The sequence below is a fragment of the Chrysochloris asiatica genome, unplaced genomic scaffold (genome assembly GCF_000296735.1).
Source record: "Chrysochloris asiatica unplaced genomic scaffold, ChrAsi1.0 scaffold00002, whole genome shotgun sequence".
In the NCBI taxonomy this organism is placed as follows: domain Eukaryota; kingdom Metazoa; phylum Chordata; class Mammalia; order Afrosoricida; family Chrysochloridae; genus Chrysochloris; species Chrysochloris asiatica.
The window spans coordinates 11,508,297-11,530,736 of NW_006408520.1; the positions used below are offsets into that span (position 1 = coordinate 11,508,297).

At 36.4% G+C, this 22,440-nt stretch overlaps 1 protein-coding gene across 1 annotated transcript in view; it reads left to right on the plus strand.

Annotated features, from left to right (window-relative positions):
• Positions 1-22,440, plus strand: part of DPYD (dihydropyrimidine dehydrogenase) — a 1,478,957-nt gene that overhangs the window by 269,967 nt on the left and 1,186,550 nt on the right. Inside the window, exon 8 of the mRNA XM_006831042.1 lies at positions 21,300-21,316. Coding sequence (XP_006831105.1) covers positions 21,300-21,316 — 17 coding nt within the window. The remainder of the gene's footprint in view (positions 1-21,299; positions 21,317-22,440) is intronic.

Below are 22,440 nucleotides of genomic sequence, written 5' to 3' on the forward strand. Positions count from 1 at the left end.
CCACTGGACCAATAAACAACATTCTTATCAATGGAGAAAAGATTGAAGTTGTCAAGGACTTCATTCTTCTTGGATCAACTATCAACACTTGCGGAAGCAGCAATCAGGAGATCAGACAACGTATTGCACTGAGCAAATGTGCTGCACAGGAACTTTTTAAAGTATTGAAGAACAGAAATGTCAGCTTGAGGACTAAGGTGTGCCTGACCCAGGCCATTGTGTTTTCAATAGCCTCATATGGATGCAAAAGCTTGACAATGAATAAGGAAGATCGTAGAATTGATGCCTTTGAGTTGTGGTGTTGGAGGAGAATACTGAAAGTGCCATGGACTGCCAAAAGCACCAACATATCTGTGTTGGAAGAAGTGCAGCCAGAGTGCTCCTTGGAGGCCAGGATGGCTAAGCTTCGTCTCTCATACTTTGGACATATTGTCCGGAGGAAACAGTTGCTGGAGAAGGATGTCATGCTGGGTAAGGTGGAGGGTCAGAGAAAAAGAGGAAGATCCCCAACGAGATGGATCAGCCAGGTGATATCATTGATGGACTCAAGTGTGGCAGCGGTAGTGAGGTTGGCCTAGGCTCGGACATTGTTTCGTTCTGCTGTGCATGGGGTCGCTATGAGTTGGTTCTGACTCGATGGTACCTGACAACAACAACAACAACCCTTCAGTCAATTCTAACCCATAGCGACACATTTTGGGGTTTTCAAGGAGCTCGTGGTGAGTCAGAACCGACTCCACAGCACATAACCACCACCACCACGTGGTGAGTTTGAACCACCAGCCTTTCTTTCTAAACCAACCTTGCAGTCTAGTGTTTATCCAACAGCACTATACCAGGACAGCATAAGAATACTTACATAACACTTAAATCATTCTTGTTTTTGTTGTTACTTGTCATTGAGTCAGTTCCAACCTGAAGCAATCCTCTATTGAGTTTCCAAAGACTATCTGGTGAGTTTGAACCACTGACCTTGTAGTTCAAGTAGACTTTGTGGTTGAGTGCTGAACTGACAGCACCATACCAGGACTTCACTTAAATCATTAGATTTTTCAAAATCTGGAAAAAAAAAAAAAAAAGTCTCTAAAATATAGCATTTTTCTATTAGGCTGTTTTTAATGCAGCTAATAAACTTTTGTTTTATTTTCAGATATTTGATTTACATTGTAATCTTTTTCTAGATGTAAATTCGGTTTTAAAATGTAATTTTCTGAAAATTAAGATATAAAAAGAATTGTCATAAGGTGGCAGTATGTTTCAGTGATAACCATCAATATAAAGAAAGAGAACATTGTACCAAACCAGTTTTCAGCTGTACGCTATAATTCACATATATCTAAGGAAGTTTTAAGGAAAATTGAGCAGCTATATTTTTAGTGCATGTATGGAGAAATTTTGATGATACTATTGTTTTGATTTTTACTAGTGCTAACTCCAATGATTGTTAGAAAACAGGCTTATTAATTAGTCACTGTTACATCAAAGAAAAGTCTTCCTTAAGAAAATTATTTTTCTATCATACATACATACATACATACATACATACACACATACATACATACATACATATATATATAGTGACAATACATTTGATAAGTCAAAAATGACTTTACCTGTTTTAAGAAATATTTCTGGGTTATAGTCCTTTTTAGTTTTAATTGTAACCATTTTATTTTGGTTGCAAAATACTGGAGGTTTTGGATTTGGTTTAGTAAACGGCTTTTGTTTGTGAAAACGCGTGAAAGAAAAATTTAAGCTTTTTAATGACACAAACTAAATTCAGTTTCCTGCATTTCCACCTATTTGCTTTATGATCTTGATTCCATTCCTTTGCTTGAGAATTTTCTTTCTTGTTAATAATTTGTGGATAACACGGATGCGTAATAGACAAAACTTTGAGATGCAATGTTAATTACTATTGTAATCAGTGAAAGTACTCAATTTTTATTTTAATACTTTTATTATGAATTGATTGATAGTTTACACAGGAGAACATTGGCTATGCACTCAACCAATTGTGTTTTGTTTCACTGCAGTGAATACGATCCCCTCCATGTACCATCGCTTAACAGTATTTGCCTTTGTGTCCCCTTATTTATTTATTTGGAATCCTGGTGTGGTGATTTGGGCTAATACGTCAGCGTGCAACGTCATTTGAACTGCAAGGTCAGTGGTTCAAGCTCACCAGCTGCTCCTTGGAAACCCTATACAAGGTCACTTTGGGTCAGAATCGACTAGATGGTACTTAACAACAATAACAAAAATAACATTTATCTATCTATCTATCTATCTATCTATCTATCTATCTATCTATCTATCATCTATCTATCTATCATCTATCTATCTATCTATCTATCTATCTATCTATCATCTATCTATCTATCTATCATCTATCTATCTATCATCTATCTATTTTTGCTGTACACAAAAACCTGTGGGGGTATATACTTCTTTAAACAACCAAAGGGCACATTTTTCGAGCTAGCCTCCTGTCTGCCAGTGCCCTCCATCTCTGGTATTACTGCTTCTCTCTCAATGCTCCTAGGATCTTCTTGTTCCTGGAATGCAAGATTAACTACTCCCTCCTTTTAGTTATACAACTTCTACCTTTACAATTGTGACAATCACATTACTCACTATTGAATCAAAAGAATCCTATTCCCATCTCCTTTCACCAGACCCATCTAGACAAGATGAAAACTATTCAGTGAGGATTCTACCTTCCCCTACACACTCTGAAACTTAACTCCCTCTTGAAATCTTGTAAGCCAGCCTCTTTGTGTCTTTATAGCCCCCACCCCCCCATTTTAGGTAGCCAATGTCTGTGTTGTCCATGACTGTCAACTCTGTGTACTGAGGGGATAGGCTTGGTACTTGATGTGAAGACTTCTTCCCTTTTGATTGGTATTTTGAGCTACTACATCCATAAGTATAGGTCAAGTTCATCAAATTGTAGCAATTTACACTTGCTTTCTGTTAGGTTCTGATCATCAAGACATTAAAACTAGGTCAAATGGGTGCTACCTGCAACTTTGGATATTCTTGTGTGCCTCCCTCCACTTCATATCAGCTGGACACTTCACTCTCAGTTCTAGCCCACTGTGGCTAGATCAGTGTCCATGGGTTCAAGAGTTCCCAAGTCTCCTCAAACTTCTGGCCAACCAGCCTTTCCTCTTTTTCATTTCAAGGTTGACAGGAGTCTATGGAACATGGTCAAACTCAGTCCATGTCTTCATTACTGCCTTTCCTCCACAGCTTACATGCCTGCTCCTGTTTTCTCTTTCAGTTTTAGTTTTGGCAGGGGATTTGTACTAAAGGGACTTAATTGTTTGCCTTGATGATTCCCAGGTGAACAGCTTGCTTGTTCTTGTAATAGCCTAACAGTCTATCATTTTTTTTTCTTGCTGGTCTTTCTTTCAAGAAGAGTGCTTCTGTTCCTCTAACTACTTTGGGCTGGTCTGCGTGTCCTTTTACGTGGCAATGTACTAACTCAGAAGGTTCTGGATGGGCACTTAGACTGTCTCCATCTTTTTGCTATTTCCAACTTTCTGAGGAAGCGCCATACCATTTTTCATAGAGGTTGAATCATTTTTCAGTCCCACTAGCCATGTATGTGAGTCACAGTAGCTCCATATCCTTGCCAGCATTTATTATCTTCTTCTTTTTGAACTTTGTTATTATTGCTGGTGTGAGACGATATCTCATTGTTGCTTTGAATTGCATCTCTCTAATGACTAATGGTCATGAACATTACTTCATATGTTTGTTGGGTGCCTGAATGTCTTCATTGGTGGAAACCAATTTTTATTTCTAGTTATATTCTGATTTGCCCTTACTTTGAGCTAAAATTTTAAGGGTTGTCATGTCTATTTTACGAGCCCTGGCAGTGTTGTTAGTTTTGCATTGAGTAAGGGCAACAATTCAGTCTACCAAGAGCTCTGCAGAAGAAAGAGGAGCCTTTCTGCTCTCTTAAAGATTTATTGCCTTGAAACTCTATACAGGGTCACTGTGATTTAGAATTGACTCTATAGCACATCCATACCACCCTCATGCTTATATATCTCATTTTTATGATTTGGTACTTAGTTGAATTTCACACTCATACAAGTAATCTGAAAGAAGAACATATATATCTATGGTTACCTGGTTTATCATTATTTACATATCATCTTTTACATCCTATAAATGCTACTTGTGTGGCTGTGGTTACTAGGATACATGAATGTGCTCTGTTACCCTGAAGTATTTTAGCATTTGGCTAGACAACAAAACTGAACAAGAAATTGGAAACTCTGTGTTCTAGCCTCAGTTCTGCTATTAACTAGATTTGACAATTTGAATAAGTCTCTGGTTCTATTCTCTCATTCATAAATTTAACACAAAATCTCTGAGATACCTTCTGACAGTCCTACTTTGAGGATATTTCATACTATGAATTTGAAAATAATCAAGCAACAAGGCTCATGTTAGTGAATGAATGAATGTATGATAGATGTTCAAAGCAAAGATAAATTACATGGGTTTAGATATTTGAAATTTCTTTGGCATCATTTGTAAAGAACAGATTTATAGTTGCTCACAAGTAAAAGGAAAGTTTCATGTTCATGACTAAATAGTTTTTTCTGTATGGTAAGTGAAAAAACAGACATAGAAAACACTAAAAAAAAAGGATAACCTATTTTAATTTTAAAATATTTTTTAATACTTTAAAATTCTAGGTGAACAAAATTAGTCATTTGGGATTTTCACTACCAGCTGGTATGTGGCAAATAATGAGTGCCCAGGGAAGAAAAGACATACAAATAAATAATTGTGAATTGCATTTATTAATAGTTTAACCATGGGAAATAGTCTCCACATTTTATACAGTATTTTAGATGATTTCATTTCAAATATCTCTCAAAAAAATTGAATTCTACTCTAATTAAAATATACATTTTTGTTTTAGCCTTCATAAATTATCAAGATACATTTTTAAAACACTTCACCTTACAACAAGGACGACTAAGTCAGACAAACAATTTAATAATAAACTTTTTAAAGAAATACATGCTAAGAACACACCAGAAGGAATTCCAGTGATAGAAACTTTACCCGGATTTCTTATTTTTCTTGAACCACATATTGATGCAACAAAGCACACACACACACACACACACACACAATTGCCTAAGACTGATAAAGGATAACACTTCATTTCTGTCTACCTCTCATTGGGGAATCTTGTTCTTTGGTGTGTGAGTTAGTTCTGATTCATACTGACTGTGTATGTATGTACATGCTTGGTAAAATTGATTGGTCATCAAGGAAGAGGGAGACCCTCAATGAGATGGACTAACACAGTGGCAGCAATAACAGACTCAAACATATCAATTATTGTGAGACTGGTGCAAGGTTGGGCATTGTTTGATTCTGTTGTGCATATGGTTATTTTTTAGGAACTAACTCAGCCACACTTCACAACAGCATACTCATCCTTCAATATTATAACCTGATGTTAGTTTACATGCAGATTATCTTCATTATTATATTACTATGTTTACTTTGGAATCCTGGTGTGGTGTTGTAGGATAAGCACTGGATTGTTAACCAAAAAATTGGCAGTTCAAACCCACCAGCTGCTCCTTGAAATCCTATTTAGGGTTTTTATGATTTGAATGCAGCTCCAGGACACTTAATAGAAACAATTTTTACATAATTCTTTCAAGCCAGAATGTTGGCAGTTTGAAGGTACTTATAGGTACCTTGGAAGATAGACATGGTAATCTGCTTTCAGAAGGGTGTAGACTTGCAACCACTGCGGAGTAGGTCTACTCGGCACACATGGGGTCATCATTAGTCAGAATCAACTCATCAACAGTTAACAATAACACATTTATTTGACTAATTCTTGACTTCTCAAATTTTTCCCCATTCACCTGAAAAATATTTACCAGTAATTTTTTAAGTATGTTAGGTAAGTGGTTAATTTCCTGAGCTCTTAAATTCCTTTGAATATTTTACTCACCATCATAGATACTTTACTCATCATCATAGATAACCATCTTCATTCTGTGTAAAACCAGTAGATCACAATACTGAAAGACCTGTATGTATCATCTGAGCATTGAACATCCATGAATTCAACCAACCATGGACCAAAAATACTTCTGGGGAGAAGGGGAAGCAATTAAATGCTAATTGCAATCTCTTAAAGGCTTAAGTGGAAGCATAGAATGTGATTTTCATAGTATTTACATTGTATAAGGTATTGTAAGTAAAATAGAGCTGATTTAATTTATATGGGGTGTATGTAGGTTAAATGGGGATACTACACCAGTTTGAATAAGGGATTTTGGTATCTGCAGGGTTCAGGAAAGTGTCTCCTGAAGATACCAAGGGATATCTATATTTCTCCTATTAGATTCTGTACACAAAATTTCTTTATGGTCTCCTTTCTTCAGTTTTATAATTTGCATCATGTATTTTGAGGCAATAGAAAGATTGGATATTTGATTCCATAAATATTGGGGTGATGGTAGCTGTGTGCCATGGAGTGAATTCCAACTCATTTGTTATTGGGAAGTGCTGTTGAGTTGGTTCTGAGTCATAACCACCCAGGTTTTCTGAGGAGTGACTGGTGAGTTTGAACTGTCAACTTTGTGGTCCAAACCTACCTGTGGTCCTATGCTCATCCTATAGTGCCATATCAGGACTCCAAAACAACCTTTCATTGGGTATCCAAAGCTGTAAATCTTTATCAGAACAAAAAGCCTACTCTTCTCCTGTGGAGCATCTGGTAGTTGTGAACTGCTGACCTTGAGGTTAACAACCCAATACGTAACCCACTATGCTACATCCTTGGAAACCAAATGAGTGGTTGCTATGAGTTAGAATGGACTTGATACAATGGGTTTTGTTTTTTTCTTTTACATTTCTCCGTGCAGTAAAGCCTTCAAGCACTGGAATATATATATGGTGAAAACCTGTCAGAAAATGAAAACAAAAATATTTTTCACGAATGAGGGATACAAAAGGGGTAAGGCTGCAACTGTCAAAGTTGGAAAACTTGTGACACCTGGAAAAATGAGTCAATTCTATCCAATTCTGGTTTTCATGGCTTTACTGTACTTTGTGTTTATGTATTTGATTGCAGAAATTAAAAGAAAATAAAAATTTGTGCACCAAAATTTTCTGTGACAGGATATTGGGAGAGAGTTTCCTTATTGTTGCTGTATTTCTCTTTGTGCTTTCCTATGTTTTAAAATCGATAAAAGTATGTTTTAGGATTAAAAACAGTAAGCCACTAATTGACATTTTTAAAGTTCAAAGTAGTCCTATATGTCATTTTTCATTTATTTACTAAAATGACTTCTGAACGAAAGATCAGAGGAGCAGATGAATGAATCTTAGAATTAGACTTCCTGGTTTCAGATTTTAGTTCTACCACTTTCAGGCTCAGTTGCCCCATATGTTAAATGACGTATTCATGGTTACGCACAGGGTTGTTGTAAACATACAAGGATCTCTATTAAAGATTTTAACAGATTCTGTGGGATATGATAAGATCTTAGAACCACTATATGAAGTAGAATAAAGTCTCCTAATTTTCTTCTTTGGGGATCTGAAAAGTCAGTTCCAACCAATTTGAAACTTCTTAGCTAGTTAATTAATTAGATTAGTGGTTTGGTACTCTCAAAGGTAGGATGTTCACTCTCCATGTATATCTTTTACAGAGGCTATGAGCAAATTAAGTGCATGGAGACCATTCATCTGCTTCAGAAAATCTGTTCTTTATCTGCTTCTTTATCTGTGGTGGTAGAGTCCTGGTGTGGCACAGTGGGTTAATGTGTCCCACTGCAAAGTCATTTGAACTTCAAGATTGGTTGTTCAAGCTCACCAGCTGCCCCTTGGAAACCCTGTACAAGGTTACTATGGGTCAGAATCTACTCAATGGCACTTAACAACAACAACAAAAATGTATCTGTGGTGGTGATGTGCCATGGAATCAGTTCCACTGATAGCAACCTTGTATAGGATTTACAATGCTGTAAATCTTTATGGGAGGGGAAAGCCTCACCTTTTTGCCAAGCACTAACTGGTACATTCAAACTGCTGACCTTGCAGTTAGCAACCTAGTTCCAATTCCATTGCACTACCAGGGCTCCTTTACCTGTAGTGGAAGAAATATTTCTATGCTTTCTACAATTACTAGTTGACTGGCACCTTTGATTAAACCAATTTACAACTCTGTAGGATTTGCTCCTTGAAAACGTGCATGTGTGTGAGTCTGTGTCTACATACTTGTATATATGTTGGGTTTGGTCTGTATGTTGTCCAATTCCCCCTTTGTTTACTTGTTTTCTTCTAATCACAAGCATTTGTAGAATTTTTCCATGCTAAAAATGCTTTAACTAGACATTGCTGTCCTCCCCTACTTAAACACTATTTAACTTTGTCCTTTCACAAGCCTCTTTATTTTCAATAAATCTACATGTACAAACCATGCATGTATTTCCTTATGAAAGGTTTACTTCTTACCACTGAAATTACACTTCTGTCTTAAAAATGCTTTATTGAAATTATACTCTTGGAGATCACCATATTGTTTTCTAAATTCAAGTATCGTCTTTATAAAGTCTCTGTGCGGACAAGATGGAATACTAATGGCATGAGCAATATGGGTAACTAACTCATCCTCTACTAAAAGAAAGTACAGTTTCTGAGGTCTGTGATGTCAGGCATAGATAAGTCTATTCCACTGCATTAACCATAGGACTTTGTACAGTGACTGGGAACATGTTTGATACTCAAAAAACAGTTTCTAGATGGAGGGTTTGGTTAAAAACTTTGAAAAGGTCCTCTCTTATTTACTCTATTTTGTCCATACTCTCTGAGAAGAATGAGGACATGCGAACAATAATGGATAAATATTTAGCATTTATTTTTGCTACATCAGGATAAGGCGTCCTGGTGTGGAGCTGTAGGGTAAGCTCTCGACCTCAAGATTGGTTTGAACTGCAAGGTGGACAGTTAAAACTCACCAGCCACTCCTTAGAAACACTACACAGATCACTATGAGTTAGCAACAACAAAATCAGGATAAAGAATACAAGAAAGAAACTAAAACCACGTTTTTCTTATTTTTCTTGTTATTTGATTTTACAGGCTCTTCACCTTATTAATGAAATGCAAATAGATTGAAAATAAGGAAGTACCATGTAGCATTTTATATCACAAAATATTTTTTTAAACAAAACGCAGAGCTTAAAATGATTAGCTTATGCTGTTAAGTGCGATTTTAAGCAACAATTGGTTTCCTATCCATAACCATTAAATATGAACATTTTTGTTATTACTAAAAACCTTTGCATATCATATTGATAAGGTATTTCAGAAGCCTTCTTAATCTCTAAATGAAGAATACATAATTAGTTTTACAGGAAATTAAGGTATTTACTTAATTTAACTGTATTTATAATCTCATGTCAGAGAATGTGATTTCATATAAAGTATTTTTTCATGGTTTTAGTTATCTTACTTTAGTATTTATACTTTTGAATGCAGTATAGTACTTTATAAATGGTTATGGATCACAGGTTTACTATATTTTATGATATTCAGATTTAATTCATTCGACATCACTCATTCAAAACAAGTTTGTATACCCATAGTAGTTGAGTGCATACATGAATATCTTTATAGTGTCATTCCGCTGATTAAATTCCTGAGTAAAAAAAGTAGGATATATTTTTATAGTACAAATCTCAAATAGCTTTTGTTGCTTATATAATAATTAACAGTATACTGAAGTGTCTATTTTTCATTTTCTTTCCAGTATTAGACATTTTCCTTTATAATTTTTGCTAATCTGATATGGAATGAATCACATTATGCATTGATTTTAGTTTTCTGATTACTAGTAAGGTTAGGAATCCTGGTGTGGCACTATATGATAAGCACTGTACCACTAGGTCAGTTTGAACCACAAGATCAGTGTTTCAAACTCACCAGCTGCTCCTCAGAAACTCTAGACAGGGTCACTATGAGTCAGAACCAACTCCACGGTACTTAATGACATGTAAGGTTTAGCACGTTTTATATTGTATGGTCATTTGTATCTTTTCTATCCATTGTCAATTTATAATATATATTTTGTTATTGTCTGTCATAAGTACATGGAGTCCTGGTGTAGAACTATTGGATAATAAGCACTGGCCTTCTAACCACAACGTTGACAATTCAGACCCACTGTTGATTACTTGAAAGCCCTATACAGGGTCCTTTGAGTACAAACCGACTCAACAACACTGTACAGTGACCCAATGTGCAAAAGAACAAAGCACTGACTGGTCCTGGGCCACCCTCACAATTATTGCCACGCTTGAGTCCATTAATGCTGCCACTTTGCAAATCCATCTCACTGGGGGTCTTCCTCTTTTTCTCTGGCCCTCCACCTTACCAAAAATGATATCCTTCTCCAGTGACTGGTCCCTCCTAACAATATGTCTGAAGTATGAGAGATGAAGTTTGGCCATCCTGGCCTCCAAGGAGGACTCTGGCTGCACTTCTTCCAACACAGATCTGTTGGTTCTTTTAGAAGCCCAAGGCACTTTCAGTATTCTCCTCGAATACCATAACTCAAAAGCATCAATTCTTCTACAGTCTTCCTTATTCACTGTCCAGCTTTCACATACATATGAGGTTACTGAAAATACCATGGCTTGGGTCAGGTGCACCTTAGTCCTCAAGCTGACATCTTCGCTCTTCAACACTTTAAAAAGTTCTTTTGCAGCAGATTTGCATAATGCAGTATGTCATTTGATTTCTTGACTGCTGCTTCCATGAGTGTTGACAGTTGATCCAAGAAGAATAAAGTCCTTCATAACTTCAATCTTTTCTTCATTGATAAGAATGTTGTTTATTGGTCCAGTAGTGGATTTTTGTATTCTTTACATTGACATGCAATCGATACTGAAGGTTGTGCTCTTTGATCTTTATCAGTAATTATTTTAAGTCCTTTTCACTTTCAGCAAGCAAGGTTTTAGCATCTGCATATCGCAGGTTTTTAATGAGGCTTCCTTTAATCCTGATGCAACGTTTTCCTTCATATAACCCAGCTTCTCAGATTATTTGTTCAGCATACAGATTGAATAAGTATGGTGAAAGAATACAACCCTGTCACACACCTTTCTTAATTTTAAACAATTCAATGTTCCCATGTTCTCTTTGAACAACTGCCTCTTAGTCCATGTTCAGATTCCTCATGAGCACAATTAAGTGTTCCGGAATACTCATAATTTACAATGTTGTCCATAGCTTGTCATGATCTACACTATCTAAAGCCTTTGTGTAGTCAGTAAAGCACAGGTAAACATCTTTCTGGTATTCTCTGCTTTCAGCCAAGTTCCATTGGACATCAGCAATGATATCCCTCGTTCCACGGCCTCTTCTGAATCTGGCTTGAAGTTCTGGAAGTTCTCTGTCAATGTATGCTAGCAGTCATTTCTGTATTACCTTTAGCACAACTTTACTCGCATGGCATATCCCAGTTATTGTCGAATGATTTCTGCATTCCATTGGATCACCTCTTTTTGGAATGGGCACAAATACGGATCTCTTCTAATCTGTTGGCCAAGTAGTTGTCTTCCAAATTTCTTGGCATAGATGAGTGAGTGCCTCTAGTCCCATTCACTTTCTTGAAAATTTTAATTTGTATTCCATCAATCGCTGGTGCCTTGTTCTTTGTCAGTTCTTTCAGTGGACTTTTTCCTTCAGTATCATTGAGTCTTGATCCTATGCTACCTCTTGAAACAGTTGAACATCAGCCATTTCCTTTTGGTACAGTACTCTGTGTATTCCTTCTATCTTCTCTTGATGCTTTCTACATCATTCAATAATTTTCCCAGAGAATCCTTCAATAATGAAAGTTGAGGCTTGAATTTTTTCTTCAGTTCTCCCAGCTTGAGAATTGCTGAGCTTGTTCTTCCCTTTGGGTTTTCTGACTCCAGATCTTTGGACATTTTGTTATAATATTTAACTTTTTCTTCTTGAGATGACCTTTGAAATTTTCTGTTCAGCTCTTGTTCCTCCTCATTTCTTCCATTTGCTTTAGCATCTCTATGCTGGAGAGCAAGTTTCCACGTCTCTTCTGACATCCATTTTGATCGTTTCCTTCTTTCTTGCCTTCTTAATGACTTTTTACTTTCTTCCTGTATGAAGTTCTTGATGTCATCCCACAACTCTTCTGGTCTTTGGTCTTTAGTGTTTAATGTCAAATCTGTTCTTCCGATGATCCCTAAATTTAGGTGAGATATATTCAAGGTCATATTTTGGGTCTCATGGACTTTATTTCAGTTTGTTCACTTACAGTTTGAATTTGCATGCACGCAGTTGATGATTTATTCTACAATCTGCCCATCTTGTTTTGACTGATGATATGGATCTTTTCTATTGTCACTTCCTGCAGTTGTAGTCAACTTTAATTCTATGTATTTCATCTGGTGAGGTGATTTTTCAGAATTCTGTCATGCCATTGCCAGCATCATTTCTATCACCAAAGCCATATTTTCCAACTACTGATCCTTCCTCTTTGTTCCCAACCTTTGCATTCCAATCACCACTAATGATCAGTAAATCTTGATTGCACGTTTGATCAATTTCAGAATGAAGAAATTGGTAGAATTCTTTTATTTGATCCTCACTGGCTTTTGTGGTTGGATCATCAATTTGAATAATTAACTGGGCTTCACTGTAGGCGCATGGATATTATCGTATTACAGACAGTGTTGTACCTTATGACTGATCTGCATATGTTCTTTTTGACAATGAATGTAATACCACTCCTCTTCAATTTGTCATTCCCAGCATAGTAAACCATGTGGTTGTCAAATTCAAAATGGCCAATACCAGTCCATTGCAGCTCACTAATGCCTAAGATATCGATGTTTAAGTGTTTCATTTCATTTTTCATAATTTCCAATTTTCCGAGATTCATACTTCTTACATTCCATGTTCCAATTTCCAGCGGATGTTACAGCTGTTTATCATGATTTTGATTTGTGCCCCATCAGCAAACAAAGGTCCCGTGGGCTTTTCCCCCACGGGCTTTACTTCATTTGTGTCATTATGATCAACTCTACTTTGAGTATTTGGGGGCTTATGTCTAACAGTGTTTCTCTGCTATTCATCAGGTTTTAAGTGACTAAAGATTCAGAAGTAGTTTGTCACTCCTTCTTTCTTGTTTGCCTTCATCTGGAAGCTTATCTGAAACCTGTCCACCATGGTTACCATGTTGGTATTTAAAATATCCTTGACATAGCTTCCAGAATCACAACAATTCACACAGTACAACAAATAGATGAGTAGTGGTGTATATATACTAGATCGTAATAATGTACGATATGTGACAAAACAAAATGTAATGGGAAAATATCTTAAATAAGACTCTTCAAGAAAATGAATTTTTGCAAAGAAGTTTTAAATGACAAATTCAGTGTATTTTATATCTCTTATCTATGATCTGGAGTCCTGATATGCTGCTGTGGGTAATACACCAGACTACAAAGCCATTTGAACTGAAAGGTCAGTGGTTCAAGCTCACCAGCTGCTCCTAGGAAACGCTATATAGGGTCGCTATGGGTAGAATCAACTCGATGGCACTTATTAACAACAACAACAACAATGTATGATCTTGGACTCCTAGTGTGGCACTATACGATAAGCACTGGACTGTGAGGCACAAAGTCATCAGTTCACACATATCAGCTACTCCTTGAAAACTTGAGGCAGATTTGATACTCCAACTACATTTATAGAGATTCATTTGCTAATGTTTTATATAGTTGATACTGGGTCAGGCCAAAGACCAGAAATTCATGGACTATAGTATTAAAGAGGTTTATCCGAGTATGAAAAAATACCTTCATGGGATATGTGCTATAATAGAAATCGGAGCTTGCCCATTTTCACAGTCTAAGGTATATTTATAATGAGGGGTTAGGCTGCAGAGTGGTTCTGCTAAATTTCAAAAATGGGGCAAGCATTCCTGTGTGTGTGTTCTGCTTTCCTGTGCTGCACCCTGTTTCTCTTTTCCCATGCTGTGCACACATCTGGAATCCATGATGGAGTCTAGTGTAGAGGTGTCTGGGGTACTTGATGTAACTGCTCACGCATGTGCTCTTGAGTTCGGGGACCTGGTTTACCCTAGTGGCATTATGTTGGGGTCCTTTGGCAATTGTTTGCATCTCTGCTAAAAACTGACTAAGGGGGTGGTAAATAAGTAGATTGAGACATTTGCAGGTTAGTAAACCGACTGGAAAGCTGAATAAGGAACTATGGTTAACAAACCCTGATGAGTTCCAGATGTACAAGGAGATAGTTTCCTTATCTGTAGATACTTTCCCTGTTTTGATCATATCCCATCCACCCTGTCCTTCCTATTTGGAGGTTTCATGGTTCCACTGACTATCCGGTTGTTAATTTACTTCTGTCCTCTTACCCTAAAAAATTTTCCAGTTTAATAAAAAAATTAAAATTTATATGATGTACTAAGTCTGTACAAAGTCTGAATAAAAAACCTCTCATACAAAATATGTTCTGTAGCTATGCAAAACAGTGGGTTATTATGTAATGTGTTAGTCACTACAGTTATCTTTATATTCCAGTAATTGTTTCCTCATACATATGTACATCACAAACTTTATAAATTTATCTGTGTTTTCATATCCTCATTTGGATCATTGTGGTACTCATAGAAAAATACATGTGAAAGTTTTTTAAAATGAATTAGTTTATTGAAAATTTGGGACATTTCCTAGTTTCTATAACTTAAAGAACTTTTTACCATTTCCTAATAGCAAAACTCAATATACATACTCATATAGGGACCAAATTGGCGTTTTAAATTTTTTTTATACTTCCATTAATTAACTGTGCTATATAGAGTCACACTGAAACAATCTTCATACAAAATAGAAAACACTATCAGTTTTCTGGCAGTTTGTTGTACTGCAGTGGCTTGTGTGTAGCTGTGATGCTGGAAGCTATACAACCAGTAATTTAAATACCAGTATGGTCATCCATAAGGAGCTCTGGTAGCATCGTGTGTTACTAGTTAGGCTGGTAAACACAAGGTCAGCAGTTCCAATCTACCAGCTGCTCCATATGAGAAAAATAAGAATTTCTGCGCCAGTAAAGATTTACAGCCATGGAAACTCTATACCAGGTCTCTGTGAGTCAGAACTGACTCCACAGTACATAACTAATTAATGAAACATGCAACCAAGAAGAACCTCAAGGTTGGCAGTTCATGCTCATAAGTCACTCCTCCGAAACCCTATACAAGGTTGCTATGGGGAGGAGTCGACAACCACAACAACATTCACTAGATCTTACCAGATGGAAAATAAAGGAATCAAATCAAATAAAATCTGTGGGAGGAGTTTATGGAAAAGCTCAATACCATCTATCAAAACAAGACAACGAGTTCACTGTGGAACAGACCTCCAATTGCTCATATGCAAGTTCAAGATGAAGCTGAACAAAGGAAAATATGCCCACCAGAACCAAAATTTGACCATGATTATGTAGCTGTTTTTGTTAAGAACATCATCATACAGGAAGAAAGCAAATGGTCATTAAGACAAGAAAGAAGGAAAAGACGAATATGATTATCAAAAGAGACTATGATATTTGCTCTGTGGTGTTACAATGCGAAAGCAAGTGGAAGAAATATAGAGTTAAAAGAACTAAATAGAAATTTTCAAAGGAGAGCTCTAGAAGACCAAGTCAAATATTATAAGAAAATGTGCAACACTTTAAGTTAGAAACCAAAAGGGAAGAACATGCTTAGCATTTTTCAAGTTGAGGGAACTGAAGGGAAAATTGAAGCATAGACTTGCAATATATGATTCTATGAGCAAAATACTGAATGATGTAGAAAGAAAGCATCAGAAGAACATGGAAGGAATATACAGAGGATAAAAGAAACGGTGAATGTTCAACCATTTCAAGAGGTAGCATATGATCAAAAGCGAATGATACTGAAGGAAGAAGTCCAAGGTGCATTGAAGGCATTGACATAGAATAAGGTATCAGCGACTGATAGAAGACAAATTGAAGTCTTTCAATAAACCAATGAAATATTCGAGGAACTCAGTAATCTATGCCATGAAATTTGGGCTACAACTACCTAGCCAACTGTCTGGAAGAAATCCATATTTGTGCCTATTCCAAAGAGAGATGACTCAACAGAATGTGGAAGCCTTTGAACAGTATTATTAATAATGCCTACAAGTATAATTTTGCTAAAAATAATCTGAAAATTATTATAAAGCTACATTGACAGAGAATTGCCAGAGATTCAAGCCAGATTCAGAAGAGGACATGGAATCAAAAGTATCTCTCCTCATATCAGATGGATAGTGGCTGAAAGTAGAGAATACCAGAAGGATGTTTACCTGTGATTCATTGACTATGCAAAAGCTGTCAGTTGTATGGATCATGACAAGCAATGGACAACATTGCCTAGAATGAGTATTCCAGAACACTTAATTGTGCTCATGAGGCAGCTCATGAGGTGTACGTAGATCAAGAAGCGCTAGTTTGAAAAGAACAAGGGAACACTGAATGTCTTAAAATTAGAAAAGGTGTGTGCGAGGGTTATATTATTTCACCATACTTAGTCAGGCCGTATGCTGAGCAAATAATTTAAGAAGTTGGATTATATGAAGAAAAACCTGGCATCAGAATTGGAAGACGACTAATTGAAACTTTACAACCTTGCTTGCTGACAGTATGGTGGCTGTGTGCCGTGTGGAGTCAGTTCCAACTCATAGCGAACCTGTACAGGGTTTTCGAGGCTGCAAATCTTTATGGGAGCAGAACACCTCATCTATCTCCCGCGGGACAGCTGGTAGTTTTGAACTGCTGACCACTACACTACCAGAGCTCCTTTGCTGAAAATGTGTAGGATTTAAAGTACTTAGTGATGAACATCAAAGATCACAGCCTTAAGTATGGGTTGCACCTTAATGTGAAGAACACAAAATTCTTCACCACTGGGCTAATAAACAGCATCCATATAAATGGAAAAAAGATTGAAGTTTTCAAGGACTTCATTCTTCTTGGATCAAGGAAGCAACAATTAAGAAATCTAAGGATTTATTACATTAGGCAAATCTGCTGCACAAGACCTTTTTAAAGTGTTGAGCGAAGATGTAAATTTCAGGACTAAGGTGCACCTAATTCAAGCCATTGTATTTTCAGTAACCTCATATGCATGTGAAAGCTAGACAGTGAATAAGGAAGACTGTAGAAAAATTGATGCATTTGAGTTATGGTGTTGGAAGAATAGTAACAGTTCCATGTTCTGCCAAAAGCACAAAAATATTTGTGTTGAAAAAAGTATAGCCAGAATGCTTCTTGGAAGGCAGGATAGTGATACTTGTTTCATACTTTGGACATATTGTCAGCAATGACTAGTCACTAGAGAAGGATATCATGTTTGGTAATGTGGAGTGTTGGAGAAACAGAGGAATAACCCTAAATAAATGCATTGCACAGTGGCAGTAGTAATGGGCTCAAGTGTTTTGTTTTCTTGTGCATAAGGTCCCCAACTTGGTAGCACCTAACAGTAACAACAAATGGGCATCGTATCGAATATTGAATTAACAAGTAGAGCAAACAAATCTGTGTTGGAAGAAGTGCAGCTAGAATACTTCTTAGAAACAGTGATGGTGGGACTTAGTCTCTCATTCGTTGATTTGTTGTCAGTAGAAGTCAGTCTGTAGAGACGGACATATCTGAGGGTTAACAAAACAGAAGAAGATGCCCAATAATGTGGATTGACACAGTGGTAGCAATAACAAGGTGGATTGACACAGTGGCAACAATGAAAGTATCAAACATAATTGTGAGGATGGCACAAGAGTTTTCAGTGTCTCATGCTATTATTCATACCATTGCTATGAATCGGAAGCAGCTCGAGGGTACCTAACAGCAACAGTAGTGAAAATTCCTATACACACTCACATACCATACTCATATAGTGCCCAAATTGATATTTTTATAAAATGTTGTTCAGTGCTATCTAGTTCTATTCTTATGTATGGTGATTCTGTAGAGGGTTCCCAAAGGGTGACTAGAGCGCTTGAGCCACTGACTTTTTCAGCTCATTGCTTACCCTACAGTGCCACACTGTTAAGTGCCATTGGTTGGTTTTGATTTATAGTGAGCCTTTAAATGATTTCTGAGGAGCATCTGGTGTGTTGGAATTGCTAACCTTGCTATTAGTAGTCCACTGCTTGGTGAATAGCTGCAGAAAAGTCCAGTTGGTAATACACTTATGTTAGAATGATTCAAAAAAAAAAACAACTTCAAAAACAAACCTACTGTCATAAAATTGATTCTGACTCATAGTGACCCTATAGGCTGTCTTCAAAAAAAAGCTTAATCCAAACAGTGGCTTTTGAAGGATGCTGCTGGGCCTGGTCCATTCAAAGCTAAAGAGGTCAACTCAGAAGGTTCTGGCATCTGTTTTGGAGTTACAAAGGGTAATCTTGATAGATGTTCTCAAAGCACACAGGATGATCACTGGGACTTACTATTAAGAAATTTAAAGAAAAGTGAAAACTGTACTGGTGAGGAAAATGCCAGGAAAAGTTACACTGAGGAATTTATTTATTTATTTATTTATTTTCATTAAGACAATGCACCTACCCATTCTTCAAGGATAGCAATGGCTGTCCTATAAAAATTCCTTGACGAAATCCTGCCTCATCCATCTTAAAATGCTGATCTTACGTCTGTTTGTTCCCCAAATCTATAGAATATGATTAAAAAGGAACATGAGTTGAGTCCCCCCAAGGATACCACACTGCTGTTTTGAGGTGGTATAAGTCAGCAGTCATTTTCATGACATAAACCTCTCTGTATATATACACATATAAGCTTCACTTTATGTAAGCATGTATAAGATTCTAGAGAACCCAACTGCAGGCAATCATCCTATGAAGTATACTTTCAATGTTAAAAACAGTAGTGGATTTATCAAAAATAAGCTTTCTTTGATTAAGTCTAGAGTTTTCTAACAGTGGCTTTATGCAACTGAAAAAAATTACAGTTCTGTAAAGCTTCATGATTTTTAGTACAAACAAGAATTGAGCGATTATTGTATTCCATGCATTGACATTGAAGAAATGTGGTTAGTAAACCAACCATGATTCCTATATTTATGCATTCTAGTGGGAAAATACTAAAGTGTAAAATAAGCAAGCTTGTATGTATAATTGGACTCCTGGTGTGGCGCTGTAGGATAAGTACTGGTCATTTTGAGTCAAATTGAAATTGAAGGCACTTAACAGCAACAACATATGTATAATTGGACTCCTGTTAACTGTTGTGGTGCTGTAGGATTACCACTGGAGTGTATATCACAAGGTCATCAGTTCAAACCCACAAGTCACTCCTCTGAAACCCTACATAGAGTCACTATGAGACATAAGTGAGTTGATCACATTTAACAGCAGCAACAACATGTATAATTGGGCATTGTGGTAGCAATGTTGCCTAAACACAGGACTGCAAACTGCAAGTTTGAGCTCACTGGTCATTCCTCAGGAAAAGATAAGACTTTCTGCTCTTACAATGTTTTATATTCTCAGAAACTCTATACAGGCTTGCTTGGAACTAACTAGATAGAACTTAAAAGCAATAACAACAACATATGCATAATTGGGAGTGAGGTAGCTCTGTAATATAAGAACAAGATTCCAAACCACAGTGTTAGAAGTTCAAGTCCACCAACTGCTCCACGGGGGAAAGATGAGGCTTTTTGCTCCCACTAAGATTTACTATCTCAGAAACCCTATATAGCATCAATATTAGTCGGAACGCACTTGATAGCACTTAACAACTGGTTGAAGAGCAAAGATTTATTTGAGAGGTGGAGACATTGTCTTCAGACATTTACAGACATAGATGGGAGGATATGCTGAGAAATAATTAGTGTGAATTTTGATGCTGTTGTTTGATAAAGGAATATATGATTTTGTAACAGTAGTTTTTACTTGCCCTCCTACATATATTTCTTTTAACAGTTAAATGTTTCCAAGATAAGTTCAAATGAGAAATTTCTGAGAAAATATTTTGAGAGATGGGTTTAAGAGAAGGAGCATCTAGCACTTCACTAAAAGTTGAAGTTCTTTATTTCAAGAAAAATTTGTATAAACTGTATCCAACTCTAGGATTCTTTGAGCATAATTATTTTTTTAAACCAAATACTACCTTCATTTTTTCAAAATACCCTTTTCCTTCTACCAAAATACTGCTATTATATGAAAATATGGGAAAACCAGCAGTTTCTAGATAATTTACAAGAATCCTGCACATTCTTTCAGTAAAAAGATGAATCGTCACAGAAATGCCTCATATAAATTATACTCCAATAGTTGCTTTTCTTTTTATAATTTCATAAAATAACTGACTGATCATAAAATAACATGATCATATCATGGTTAATATTATAAATAACTTTTTACTTCCCATCACTTTTATTGTTGTAATCAGAATAATATTATAACTTTAAATAGCATTATGTACAATTTATTTAACTTTATTTGAAATAACTCTCCTTTAATGTTTCCTATGTATGAACCTGATGAGGACTTTTCATTATTTGGAAAAATCACATTTTGAAAAAAAAAAATAAATTGTGATTTTGGAAGTCCCACAAGCATAGCCACAGTTTTTACTTTTGCAGCAAAAATGATAAAAGCATTTTTATCCATCTTGCAGCAGAAATTTAGCTGTTAGGAATGAATTATTTTAATTTTCACTTAACAATAACTTCAACTAGGTAAATTATAAAGAAAATGAGTAAGTTTGGAATGTGAAAGGATACTTAAGGAAATTTTGTATTATCATCCCATATCTTAATATATCTTCTCAAATGGCAATAAAAAGGATGAGTGAATTTCTTATACTGTAAATCTGTAATTTTTATGAAATTCTTGCCTGAAGAATAATGTTTGGCATTGCTTGTACTAAATGAGAGTTTAGAACTCAACCTCAGTGTCAGCTTGAACAAGATTGGATGGTCAAACTTACTGGACACTCCTTGGAAACCCTATATATAGGGTCGCTATAAGTTGGAACCAACTCAATGGCTCTTTACAACAACAAAATCATTTAAGTAAATTCTGATACAAGGTGCATTTAGAACAAGAATCTATATTTTCTGATTCCTGAATTATGTCCTCAGTATAATGAAAAGTGGAGTCCTGGTGTGGCACTGTGTGTTAAAGTGCTGGACTGCATAGTCAGTTTAAACAACAAGGTTGTCGGTTCAAGCTCACCAACTAGAATTTCATATGTCTAAGACTTGTCTGTCAGTTTGTCCTACTGTGGTGGTTTGTGAGTTGCTGTGATTCTGGAAGCTATGCCACTAGTATCAGGGTCACCCATGGTGGACAGGTTTCAGATGAGCTTCCAGATGAAGACAGACTAGGAAGAAGAAGTGATGAACTACTTCTGAATATTTAGTCACTGAAAACCTTAAGAACAGCAGAGAAACACCATCAGCTAGAATGCCAGAAAATGAGTCCCTCATGTTGGAAGGCATTCAAAATGCGAGTGGGGAAAAGTTGCCTCCTCAAAGTAGAGTTGACCATGATGATTTGAATGGAGTAAAGCCCATGGGGGAAAAGCCTACAGGACCTTCATTTGCTTATGGGGCACAAATCAAAATTAAGAGAAACAGCTGTAAACATCCACTGAAAATCAGAACATGGAATGTACGAAGTATGAATCTGGGAAAATTGGAAGTTGTCAAAAATGAAATAGAACTCATAAACATTGATATCTTAAGGCATTAGTGAGCTGAAATGTACTGGTATTGGCTGTTTTGAATCTGACAACCACATGGTTTACTATGCCGGGAATGACAAATTTAAGAGGAATGGTGTTGCATTCATTGTCAAAAAGAACATACCCAGATCAGTCATGACGTACAATGTGCCTACAGGGAAGCCCAGTTAATACCACTATTGTTCAAATTTATGCACCAACCACTAAAGCCAGTGAAGATGAAATAGAAGAATTCTACCAACTTCTTCAATCTGAAATTGATCAAGCATGCAATCAAGATGTATTGATCATTAGTGGTGATTGGAATGCAAAGGTTGGAAGGAAAAAGGAAGGATCAGTAGTTGGAAACTATGGCCTTGGTGATAGAAATAATGCTGGAGAATGCATGATAGAATTCTTCAAAATAAATGATTTGCTTATTTTAAATACCTTCTTTAGACAGCATAAGAGACGACTATACACACGGACCTCACCATATGGAATACATAGAAATGAAATTGACTACATCTGTGGAAAGAGACAATGGAAAAACTCTTATGTCATTAGTCAAAACAAGGTCAGGGGCAGACTGTGGAACAGACCATCAATTACTCA